The 13,284-nt window shown below is 37.0% G+C and overlaps 1 protein-coding gene across 1 annotated transcript in view; it reads left to right on the top strand.

Moving 5' to 3' along the window:
- Positions 1-1,614, top strand: part of CEP192 (centrosomal protein 192) — a 74,705-nt gene extending 73,091 nt beyond the window's left edge. Inside the window, exon 43 of the mRNA XM_062568113.1 lies at positions 1,198-1,614. Within this exon, the coding sequence (XP_062424097.1) occupies positions 1,198-1,336 (139 nt within the window). The 3' untranslated portion in view covers positions 1,337-1,614. The remainder of the gene's footprint in view (positions 1-1,197) is intronic.
- The last annotated feature ends 11,670 nt before the right edge of the window (positions 1,615-13,284 follow it).

Below are 13,284 nucleotides of genomic sequence, written 5' to 3'. Positions count from 1 at the left end.
CCTTCCTGTCTTTCCTTCTAACTTTTTCTAATAGTCTTGGATGGACTGGTTGTATGGATGGACTTCAGTCTTAATTCTTACTGAAATTTGTATTTTCTAATCTAATGCATTTGTAACATAAAAACAGTCGTACTAATGCCCTTCATTTATAGATTAGGGTGTGTGAGTTTTTTGACTAAATGAATAGACACACATCTTGGCAGAATTGTTGTATGATATTCAGCAGTCAAGTATGAGACATGAAACCCTGATCTGACCTTACTCCTTTGCTGTATTGTGTATTGTAGTTTAGTAATATACAATATGTGCTTTGTATTAACCCAGTTAAAAAAAAAAAAAAAAAAAAAAAAAAAACACAGTAGCTTCAGTCTGTTTTCTGAAAGTCTGTTCTCTTAATAGATTGCTTGATTGATGAGGCTGGGTAGAAAGATTTCAAACTACATTTTACTAATATAATTATTTTAGCACTAAGGATAATAAAGCTGGAATCAGGCTTATATACAAGGAGAAATGCTGTGATTTCCAAATAGATGAGGAGAGTCAGAGCATAGACTGATAGGTTGGATTAGCGCAAAGGAAAGGATAGAGCAAAGGAGAGTAAAGGTATAGGAGCAAAATAAGAAAAAGTAGGGGAGGCATGTCAAAGAAAGTTGAGTGATAGTAAATATACTGTTAAGGGGAGAAAATTAGTCATTATAAAAGATGGTAATTCCTTCTTTCTCTATCTTACTAAGTGTTACTGCTCTTCTTTCACTTATTCCTGTACGTGCCCATTATTACCACCTGTCTTTTAGTTCTGAATATTCCTGTTAGATCCCATGGAATCTAAAGAATTGCCACTCAGCATTTCTAGCTTTTTAGCTTGTATAGCTTATATACTTTCAAAACTTGCACTTTGGGCTTTGAAAGTTAAGATAGTCACCCATTACATTCCACTGTGGTAGAAAAATTTCTTTACCATTTGGAATATTTTTGTTGTCTGAGTAGAGGAGAAATTAACATAAAAGGAAACACATGTGATGTAAAATCTTTCAAATACTGATTGAGTATGAGTATATTGATTTGCAGTGATTCAGCAGAATATTTACTCATGTAGAAACAACTAGAAGTAATTAAAATTACTCTTAAAATAAGTCTGTATTTGATAGGATTTACTTGGTTTTAAACATCAAAATGCACCTAATTATCTTTTTACAGATCGCATCATTACATCAACGTGCCAGTCCAGTTCAAGCCAAAGGCGGAAGGCAGATTTGAAGCTCTCTTGGTTGTACAAACAAACAAACATGGCTGTCTTGGTATTCGGCTATGTGGTAAAGCTGTTGCAAAAGAATAGACAGAACAGTTCTATAACATACCATTTAAAGTAATCAAAGATTTGCTACTACAGTTCCATATTAACTTCCCCTATTTCTTTAGCCAGTGATGCTGCTTTGATGGAAGGTCTTTTGGAAGGTGAATCATGGTGCTTGTTTTACAAATCTGTTTTCATAGTAAAGAAAAAAAAAGTCTGAGAAATAACATTACAAGTTTTAAAGTTGTGTTCTAACTTACATTACTGCACTTTTGTTAAAAGGGGAAGTTTTCTATTTTTGCATTTATTAGGAGTGGCTAGATACCAATGTATTTATTTTAAATATTGTAAATACAAAAATAAAAACTATGTATTAACAGTTGATTCTACGTGACTTCTGTCTTTCGTTAACAGTTCATTGCTGAAGGTAAAGGGTGACCAAGATTTCTGCTCCTAGGGAATGGCAGGATTTTTTTTAGGTGGCTGAATAAGGGGAGTAAATTTGTGATACAGAAGCTGGGCTGGTCATGGTTGTTCTTCCATTTAATAAAGTTGGGACTAGGTATCTGACAGATGGGCTTTTTGCACAGTTCAGTGGTATGGATATGTATTATTTTTTAACTGCCTCTAGCCCTCCAAATGATCGATCTACCCTAGCTGCTTTCTTTGGCCCGCTTCCTTTGCACTTCCCCAGCATTCACTGTCATTGGATTAGAGATGGGAAGTAGTTTTCCATTTATTCCTTTTTATCCATTTATGGATGTTTGTGAATTTCTGTTCATGTTTTTGAACCTCATGATATTCTACCTTCACAACTTCTTGTGGCAGCAAGTTCCAAAAGTTTGCTATCTGCTTTTTATTTTTTTAAGATAGTTTTTTATGCATGTTAAACTGGTCTCTTACTAATTCTGTTGAGTACCCTCTGGTTCTTGTGGAACTCAGTGAAAACAATTCCACCAGCTTATTCATTGTTACCACACCCTTTGTAGCTCCTGAACATTAATTCTTTCAGATTGATAGAAGTTTGAGTGAAATGCTTTTCAGTTTGAGATTGTGTTGAATTATATTTTCCAACAACTCAAATTTGGAAAAACTGAGGAAAAACCTGAAGTACCCAACGCATTATATTTTAAACACTCTACTAAAGTTATATTAAAGTATACACATAACATAGCATAGTTCTCTTGCACCTGCCATTTCTTCACAAAACCTAGTTTCTCAGCAGTCAGGACACCAGGAAAGGAAGGTTTACTACAAGAAATTAAGCTAGCCATAAAATGATTTATCATCTCCTTATTCTTCCATCGACAAGGTTCTTGCAACAAGATATTAGTTGCTCCTGTCTGCTAGTTACTATGTTTCTTCTACTTTCTCTCTAGCTGATGCTGTTTGTCCTTTCACCAACTGGGATGCCTTGTTGGTGTCCCTTTCTGCTCCTCCTGAATATTGAGTAGGAATGGAGAGGATCTCCTGTCTACTTCCTTTCCTTGATAGACTTGATGGCCTCATTTGAGAAATGCCTTAGTGTCCAAAAGCCTCTCTTGGTTCAGTTTTAGATGCACAATTATAAGTCTTTTCTAAGGCTGGAGAAAGTACTGAGTTCAATGTGCATATCTTCAATGTCTTTGCATTTTCTAATTGATATCTTCCAGCTGCCCTTGGTTCTGAAGGTGCCTTTGCCTCTTAATCTCAATCTGTGCAATGAGGCAAGCTTCTGCATCACCTGAAGCTGTATCTTGAAGAGTGATTAAAATCAACATTTCTCTATGGATGGGGACATAATTTTCTAATCACTTAATATAACATTTTTTCATTGACAGTTCTTTTTTACTGAATGGAGTAGGCAGCTGAAGGCAGCAACTTCTTTTTTTAATGTGTTTTAGTGGATAGAATTGGTACTAAGAAACCCAAAACAACTATAATTCTCAAAAATGTGTGTTTGCAGCAATTGAAGTTTATTGGTGAAGGTATGCACAAATTAGAGTAACTATCTGCCTATTTGGATGCATTCAGTAGAGTTCAGGGAAGACTTCAATTTGTTTTTCATCAGAATTTCATAAGCATTGATACGACACTAATGCTGATGATTTTAGAAACTTCTAAAGCTATAGCAAGATATGCTGCCAAGAGGCCTGTCTTAGAAAATCATTCACAGCTACTATCATTTATCCTACTGAAGAAGTCCTATAGTCTTGTAAATAAGATTTTGCCAGTATTTGTAAAAAGACTACAAGTTTTAACTGATAGCGCAGGGACTTGGGATGTGCATTGGCTTGAGCTGGGTTTAGCTCGTTTTGACAGCTCTTCAGTGGTCAAGTGACTATTACCCCACCTGTTTAAGCTTACCCTCTTCAAATACCTAGTATGGTAATACTTGGAGGACTTAGGTGAAGTGAGTGTGTAACAAACAATGGACCTTTATGTCAGTGGATCTGGGGGAGACGGTTGTGCAACTTTCAGATGTACTACAGGCCTGAAGAAGAAGAAAGCACCAACAATGTGCTCCTTAGAGCAAAAAGGAGGAAGTCCGTGCTGTGAACATACTTTTCCTGGTGAAGGCGTCAGGATGCCAGCAACTTGTTCTAACCCTCCCTCATTCTTGAGGAAGACTGGAACTGTAAGGCTTGGGACTGAGAGGAACACTGAAAGGGTGAGCTTTAACACCCTTGGGTGTAGATACTAGGAAGCTTTTGTATAGCAATTTTAACTGTATTCTTTACCCTTTTTTTTGTGTGTGTTCTGTAGATAACTTGGAATGTGAAACTTGGAAGATTAACTGGATTGACTGTGAATTCTTAGCTCAATATGTGAAATGGATTCTGTTTTTCCTGTAAAAAGAGTAAGGGTAAGAGTCTTACCTCTGTGGAGTACCTTAATTTCAAGGGTGGAGTTCTCTGTTCGTCTACAGAGAACTTTGGCAGAACACGTCGTGTCTCTGGGTGATGTTCAGTCCTTCAGGAATTTTACAGTTAACTCTCAAAATTCTTTTATTAACCCTACTTACTGAGATTTTGCAGCCCATTTCCACCAGTTTCTTTCTAGAGTTCTACCCGGTAATCTCTCAACAGCAGGCAAGACTCCATTCATTATTGCCTAGAAGTAGTCTGTGCCCAGTCTCAGTGCTGAAATGAAACTTTTGAAAGTATACTCTGGAGGTGTTACAGAAATTCCCAGTGCACCACCTTCTCAGTGGCCTCGTCAGCTTTTTCATCTGAAAAGACAGTTCTAAAACATTTTTTAAGTAGTTTTAGATAGTGTAAGCTAGAGTCACTTTGTCCAGTTTTCTAAGATGTTACTTCAAAGCTTCTCTTCACCTTTAATGAGATCCTACTTTGGCAAAAAAAACTCAACTTACTGCTGAACTTAAATGTTAAAGACTCAATCACCCATCCTTGAAATTGAAGGTATTTTACAGCAGCTACTTTCTAGTAGGAAGGCTGGTGATCAGCACCAAGTGTCTGATAATCTGTTCTGAAGCAGTTCTCTCCCCAGATAGTTAAGGGCTGATGCATACAGTTCCTCGTAATTGGTCTTCTGTGAACAAACTTCAAGGAAAGGCTAGGTAGGCATCAGGTGATTGCCACACACACCTCTGCCTCCTCTCCTCCACCCCTCCTAACCTAGTTCCAGCAGGATTTAGGGTCTGAGTCTTTCAGGTAGCTCTAGTTTCTTGTGTGAGGTCAAATTTCACAGTAATTCCCTCGGATACCTCCTTTGAAACTACGCACTCCTCATGAGATATGAATGCTACCTGACTCATGTTCAGAGCAAACCAGACATTTCTCCCTGAGAAATGTCCTTGTAAATAGTGGAAGTTCCTTTGAAACAAATTTCCTAGTTATCACCACTTACTGTGCTTTATTTTGTATTGCAGAGAGATTTTGGAGTATGCAAACAGAACTACTTTGGGGCGATTTGAGACCCAAAGGTGGCCTTCACAGACACGCCAATAGCTATCAGATACTTGATCTATGAGACTGGACTAGAGCTAGTCCAGACTAATTGTCCTGAGTGGCAGGTAGTATGGGCTTCAGGTGATTAGCACCAACTCTAATTCTACAGTTTCTCTTCTGTAGTTTTATGTTACTTGTTAATGTAGGTAAAGCCTTACTAATTAGAGGAGCAGACTTGTGATTTGTTGTTCATGGAAGTCATGTGGCTTGTACCTGTGCTACCCTAGCAGCTGTTCTTGACCATCCACTTAACCCTTACTTTTTTTATAAGCTTCTCTGCAGTTCAGTCTTAAATGCTCAGTTTGATAGTGATCTTCTCTGACCCTGTTTCTAGTAAGTTTGTAAAGGGGTTGACTAGCTTTCATCTTCCTCTCAAGGATCTTGGTTCCTATATGTTTTCAGATCAGTGTCTCTTAACAAGGAAGCCATTTGAACTATATGTTGTTTTTTCCCTTTTACTATCCATAGGGACAGCATATTTATTAGCTGTCACTTTACCAGCAACAAGGCTAAATTCTTTGTAACACTGGTTTCCAGAGGGACAAAATAACTCTTAGAAGTCCTCAATTTTTTGTAAAAGATTGTTTCTGATTTTATTTATCCCAGAAAATTGTACTACTTTATTCTTAAATTTCATTTTTTACTTGATGACGTAAGTCTTCATGACTTAGATGTTGGACCAGCCTTTGTTCCTTCAATATTAATAGGAGAAGTCTCTTCAAAAAGTTCCATTGTTTTGTCTGTGGCTAAGAAATTGAAGGGAGGCTATCAATATTGTCATGGAGAATTTCCTACTAAATAGTGAACTTTATGAAAGACTGTTACTGAATTGCAGCAAAAAGCCTCAATTTCAGTTAATGACTGACTTGATCCAAGTTCAAAATCATGTTTGTGTGCTGTTCCTTTGGGTAGGGCTGCTGTCTGGGACTCTGTTCACACTTCTGTTGTGGGCTTTTCTTGAATTCTTGAGATGAGGAGAAGAACTGTGAAGAAAGGATATGCCCTTCCTCCGGTGTTACCACTGGCTTGAGCATGAGGAGGAGGTGGGCTCAGAATGTGCCATGATGGATGCTCTCCATTTTGCTTGATGTATACAAATGTGCAAATATGGATAGGTGAAACATGTTTTGAATGAGTTTGGATAGGTAGCCTATGCATCATATCCAAGGGAATCCTAGTTTGCAGGTGTTACTGAATGTTTTGGTATGTTGTTTGCAACCCATTTTTCTTGATTTGCTTCTAATAACAATGTTTTACTTTGTAGCATCAAGGGGAAGGGTGTTGGGTGTTCTGTAGAACTCTTGTCCTTAGCTATTTTGGCTATTGGAATTATATTGCTATGCTTGTTGTTCACAAGACCAATCAAAGTGATTCCAGGTGAGACAAGGATAGCTTATCTTCTAATGTTTTAGTTACTCTTCCCCTTGGGCCCTTGTTTCACAAATGTTTGTGTAACAAAAGTATCAATTGGTGCTATGTGATATGTTGTTATCCTACTTACTGAAGAGTAAATTGGACACCACTATTTTTTAAAGCGCCCCACATTTTGATATGGTTACAACAGTCGTTGGAGGTATTGGCAATAATTAACACTTCTAGATATGGGCCTTGTCACATGTGGGTGGAATGATTGCTTTTAGGAAAAATAAAGTCTATGGTATAATACAAACTCAAACATTTTTTTCTGAGGGACAAAAAAATTGAAGTAGAAAAACATATAAAGTGGAAGCCTTGATCTTTGCTGGATAATTGCTTGGGATTAACCTTTTGTCCAGTAATGATAGTTCAAGAGTTGAAATATTGCTAAGGTATTTTGAGTTGCAAAATGAAAATTTGGAGGGAGGAGGAAATGAAGAGAAAGAAGGCCATGATGTCTGGGAAGCAAGAATTCTCGTAATTCTAGTAGTAGTCTAGGTTACTGATTCTTCTTTGAGGCAGCACAGTTAATAGGCAGGCTTTTTGCAAAGGCTGCAGTAAATAATAATTGATATGTTAGTTTTTAAGGAACATCAGTGGGAGTTTAAAAGTCCTGAGCAAGTTACTCGAAACTGCTTCCATTCCTTGTCTGTAAATGAGACTTCTTCCTTTTTTTCACAGTTGTGTTGTTTAAACAAATTATGAACTTTTATAGTTAGAAATCTTGCTTTGAGTTGTCCAGTACCTACTATGAAGGAGCCCTGCTCTCTGTCCCTGCATCTTTTAATGATATGAAAAAAAATACAACAAAGTTATTAAAATATTTTGACCAATTCTCAAGCACTCCAAAGATGGTAAATTTAATTAAGAGCATAAGCCATGATAGTTTTAATAAAGGAATCAGAATTAGCTTGGTGTATAATTCTTACTTCTCATCTTAGTCATTTTCAGTTTTAAACTTTTTTTTCAATTTTCCCCTGTTGCAGGGTGAAATACTTTGTCTCAGACTAGGAAGACTGGCTCAAACATGCCAAGCAGGCAAACTTTTTCTTTTTTTTTTTTTTTTTTTTTTTTTTTTTTTAAAAAAAAAAAGAAAAAAAAAAGAAAAGGTCTCTTTAATTATAGTAATCTTAGCTGTTGGTTTTAAGAACAGTCAGGGAAAAAATTCCAGAATAAATTATTTTTTGAAATTCATTAAGTGTCTACAGTGAGGGTGTCTTTGTATCAGATCAACCTAATTGGATATTAGTAATCATAATTATTCAACAGCTTTGTAAAGTTTTCACATCATTGACTACAAATGGAGTTATAATACATTCTATACACGTGCTTCAGTGTGTTTTGGAGATTGTTGCCTGGCATCTGAAACTAATTAGTGTTCAGAAAGCCTAGTAAAGGTGCATGTTGAGGCCTGGCTGTCTTAAAAATGGTTTTGATCATATAGAAAGTTAAGAGAATTTTGAAGGAATTTTTTAGTGTATAAAACAAGCTTGTGGTCGTGATGGGTTTTTCAGAGTAGAGCATTAAAGGCATAGGGGCATTACTATCATAGGGAACTTCTGTGGTGCCTATTTGGTGAAATGCTGGTATATTCTTTCTCTTAGGATTTGTACAGGTGTTGGGGGCTACAGGACTATCAAAGTTTGCTATGAGTTTACTTGGTAACGCATCCTATATGTATGTAGTGTGCTAGGTTTCTGTAATAAAGCATCTTTGACTGAAATAAAGAATTATGGGAACAAAAGTTGCTGGAAGCTAGTGAAAGCATGAGCATTTGACATAAGATCAGTTGTCTCCAGAACTGTAATTGAGCATCCTTTTATTCTCAGCTGTCTTGTTCTAACTTCCTTACAAAACTAGGTCATAGAAATTTCATGCCCTATTCCTCCTTTTTATAGAATAGGTATAAAGTATGTGCGTCTTTAATCAGTATATAGGACACAGAATGTTTGTGTGAAGAATGCACCTGCCTGCAGTGATGCCTGATAATTAGTAAGAAAGTTGACTTATTAATTTAAGTGGCACTGTGAAAAATCAATGTCTGTGAATTACCAATTTTCCTCCCTCCTACCAGTTAAGTAGAATGTTGGTTCAAGTTTTCCATTTGATAATTTGATTTGGCATGAAAAGTAAAAGAGAATTTTCTTCAACATACTTATTAATGAGCGTTTTTAATTACAACATTGCATTAGTTCATTGATGCCTCATTCCATCTAGAATTTGCCTTATAGGTTCCAAGGCACTGCAAACTTAAAGTACAAAAGTAGATATTGCAAGCTGGGCTACATAGGGTTAAAAGGATATTTTTTAATATCATGTTTACCTAAACTGTTCCTTAAACATTTCTGAACTTACTGTAATGTTTTGCTGAGCTGTTGTGAGAACATGAGCACCTTACTTGCAGCATAAGGAAGTTAATACAGAAAATGAACAATTCAGCTTTCAATAGCCTACTCTTTGATCACAAAGCTTTCCTATGCCTATCTTTAAAGCTTATGTGCTTTATTTTTACTGTATGGTTGCCTGAAGAAATCTACATGACCTGCTTTTAGATGTGAAATCAGGTGGATATAAAGTACTTAGATTAGTTATATGTAAATGTTATTTCATCATCTCTGAAAGCTTGTATGTCTAAATGGTGTATTTTGGCTGACCTGTAGACATTCTAATCTGAAAATGTTTGATTTCTATCCCCTCTCTCTCACCTTGGGAATATGTAATTTCTGAAGCTACTCAAGAGCTCAGAATGATGCAACTTCTTTTTTTCCCCCTTAAATATTCAAAATATTTAGTATCTTCCTCATCCCTATTCCCAGAATTCTAATGTCTTTTTCTGAAAAATTGAGGTCAGTGCAGACAAGATGAGGTTTTTGGTATAGAAATACCACTTAGAAACCTGGAATCTTTACTAATACAAGATACTTCGGTTTTTCTGATTAGTATGTTCCTCACTGCTCTTTTATTAGTCAGTTATTTGAAATACTACTTTACATATTTCTGTCTCAAAATATTGACTTCTGAAATAGTTTGATTCCAGTGGCAGTTTGTTGTCTGGGGATGGCGTTTTCAGGTATTGCCCTCCTTACAGGCGATCATCTTTTGCCACCTGCCTAAATCTGACAGTTGAGCACCAGATGGGAGTTATGACCCAGAGAAGCATAAAAGGACCAGGGAGAGACAAAAATGATCCATCAAGTCCTACTTTTGTAAGTCAGGTCTCCAAACACGCATTTTTCTCCTCTATAAATTCAAAATTAAAATACTAATGGGCATTCTTTTGTATTCATCCGACAATTGGTTCATTAGGTAGGTATGTACAAAGAGACTCTGCTTGTCAATGCTGTTTGGCTCTAAAAGGAGGAAAAATCGGTAGGGGTTAGGCTAGTCGAGAAGTGCCCCCACCCCTTTTTTACCTTCCTTCCATGTTTGTTCTGTGAGGCTGGCGGTAGGTAATACTCATCCTGCATAGAGCTGGGTCTCATTGTGAGTATTCTGTCAGCAGTCACAGCTGTCAGGTATGTCAGTCATGTAGTATTGTGGTGGTGTCAGAGACATAATCGGAGAGATTAGGTGGACACAAAGAGCTCTGAATGAGGTGGTAATTGCGTTCAGGGGGAAAAGAGAGTTAAAGAAAGAAACTTTCCTTTCTCACAAGATCCATTAAAGAGGTGACAGCTAATATATTAAAGCTGGAACAAGATAATTGTGGTAAGAATCTTTGTGTGTTCTCCCTAAAATGCAATGTGCTCACAATAAATATTCAAATGCTTATTTTGTTTTGAATACCAGATAACCATTTACAGTGAAATGCAACCTCTTTCAAAAAGTGTAAATTCATTGCCAAGAATGTTCTAGGAACAGTTATAAAACCCAAAAGGAATATTGGTGCTATACTGAATCACAAAAATGCCATCTTATGAAAGCTACTTTGCAGGGATTTTCTTCCAGTTGGTCTAAGTGACGGAAAAATACTGAGATGCCAGCCGTGGGCCATACTCTTCCACGCTTTACTCCGAATAATACTTTGAATAGTACCCTTCTCCCCCCCTTCTTTTTTTTTAAAAAAAACATTGAGACTACTTGATTATCTCTTTACATTATACTTGTGCTATATTAGTGCTGTACTTCAGAACTGCTCTTCACCTATGGGATCCAGGAAAGAATCCTCTCCTCTACCCCCTTCTCTTCCATGGCTTCTGAAAGGGATTTTTACTTTGTTCCTATTTCCCTCCCTACCTTCTGCTGAAGCACTGAAGATTGCTACAAGTGTATCCAGAAGGTGGTCAGAGTGCCCTGGTACTTTCTTTGGCAATGAAGTCTCTCGCCTCACCTGTTTAGTGTATCCTTCTTTCTGTCATCAGATATTGGGGTCTTCATCTGTCTGTTCCAGTCCAGATAGGCAGAGATGGATACTTTGTGTTTCTTTATGGTGTGAACCTCTTTCTCTGATCTTCTGAGAGCTTTTAAAATAAGCTATCAGCTGTTCCAAAGACTTCAGAAACTTTTGATTCTTTGCTGTCTCCTGCCCTTGTTCAGGGGCTCATACTTACTGTAGATATTAGTCATACAGTGTGGGCCAACATTATGCGAGTGGGACATTAGAAGAAACCTTAGTGGCTTTGGGGGTATTACATATTAACAGAAGAGAGGTACTATAGACCTTCCTGAGTTAGGAATTGATTCCATGGCTAGTTCTGATCGTGGAAATACAGAATTTCATGACCAAGGTGCCCCTTTCCAGCCCTGCGTTCTCTGTGTGCTTGGTGGACAGCTGCACTGAGTCTCTGCCACTGCACAGCTACTATTGAGCGGTTAACCTGAATCAACAGCACTGCTCAGTATTGCACAACATCAGTCAATGTACAATTTCAGCTCAAAGCAACAAATAGTGGCAAAATCAGTCCAACAGCAAGTTTATATAATACCAAACATAACTCATCCATTGTAACATTTGTCATTGGAAATCAGGAAAAAGCCAGTTTAATTTCTTGGCTGAAGTAAAAATCCAGTCTGGCAATCTTTTGTCACAAAATTTTCACAGGCTTCATGAGAGCTATGTGTATACAAGATACAATATGAGACCCTACAGTGGTGATTTTTTTGTATCCTTTAACATTCAAAGTAGTATTTTGCCATTTTCTTCCGTAGCAACAAGTTCTAGTAAACCTTTCTATGATATAAAATTAGAAATTAGTGATAGCAAGATAAAAGTGTGAGTCTGAATCTGGTTTGAATGTTTCTTCATATAAATGGAAGTATTTTCAGATTTCTTATAGTATATCTAGATGGCCATGGTGGTTTTTCAAATTTTCCATGTCTTGCTGGCTATTCTGATTTATATGGAAATAGTTTGAGAAGTCACCTCCAAAGACAGAGAAAGATTTGACATGTTTCTGTTCTAAAAATCCTATAAATGCTTTTAAGACAGCTGAGCCACCATGTGTTAGTTAATGGATTGATTAGTTTGATCCTTTGATAAAAGGTAAACTAGTTTGCAGGTTGATTCAGGCTATGTTTATAGAGGTTACTCTGATTCCTTTTTTAAGATACTATATATTTTAAAAGAAACAATACCAAACACCTATACAGAATGAAAGCTTCTTCCTTCTTATTTACAGAGCAATATTTTTGCTTCTGAACTAGAAACCTAACAAAATAAGTCTTACATTTTCTTCATAACCCGTTACAAGATTTTAAATCTATTTTTTTAAAGTTGGCAATTTTAAATGGCTCCTGGTGACTAGAGCCCTGGTGAGCTTCAAAACCACACACAGTTTCAATGAAGCTGTGTGAACCTGCTTCAAAATCTCTGCAAGTTTTCCAAGCTTTTATGCTCTCGTATGGTTTACAGACAAAAAGCTACAGGGGTCCCATTTAAAGCCTCCTAGCAGCTAAAAGATAGAGGAAAAAATGGCTTTTAAAAAACCTGAAGTACCCTCTTATGAGTGCATTAAAAGCAATTTTGTTTGCTTTCCATTTCCAAAATGCTTCAAGCCGCCAAAGGCGCGATGTTAGAAAATGACTCATGACTACTAGAGAGAAACACTCTTTGAAAGTTTGTTCATAGTAAGGGATGCTAGCTAGGCAAGTGGGGTTTCTGTGTTCAGAAGGAAGTATCTTGTGTCCTCATATTGAGTTTTTTTTCCTTTTTCAATGACCTGTTCAGATGTTCTTCACCTTTATCTTACAGGTTTTCAGCAATTGTGTGAAAATCAGCTCAGAACCTCTGTTTGTTTGTTCCTGCAGGTGCTGTCAGTGGTTGGAGACCAGGGCCTCCAAGGAGAGGGAATGGAATGTCAAAACAACGAAGGCTCATATTTTAACCTGCCAGTATGCATAAGATCTGAAGAGCGGGAACAATCTCTCTTCCTTTCAGGTAAATCAGGATGCATCGCCCCTGTTGGCTTTTTGAGAATAGCTGCTTGTCCACTCTCTTCTAGGACCTGGGTGCTTTTAGTAGTTGTTTTTATCTTCATTGCAGTGTCTAGTCGTGGAGTGGTTTCTCAGTTTATTTTATGTCTGGAAACATTGTGTGCAAATACAAAGTATTAAAAAGTCCTTCTCTTTTTGCTTATTCTGATACAGCTCCTCACAGTTTGCTCTTTCTTCCCCAGTGTAAAT

Source organism: Rhea pennata, chromosome 2 (assembly GCF_028389875.1).
Source record: "Rhea pennata isolate bPtePen1 chromosome 2, bPtePen1.pri, whole genome shotgun sequence".
Taxonomy (NCBI): domain Eukaryota; kingdom Metazoa; phylum Chordata; class Aves; order Rheiformes; family Rheidae; genus Rhea; species Rhea pennata.
The sequence above is the reverse complement of the archived record's forward strand: the minus strand, read 5'-3'. Positions and strand labels throughout refer to the sequence as shown.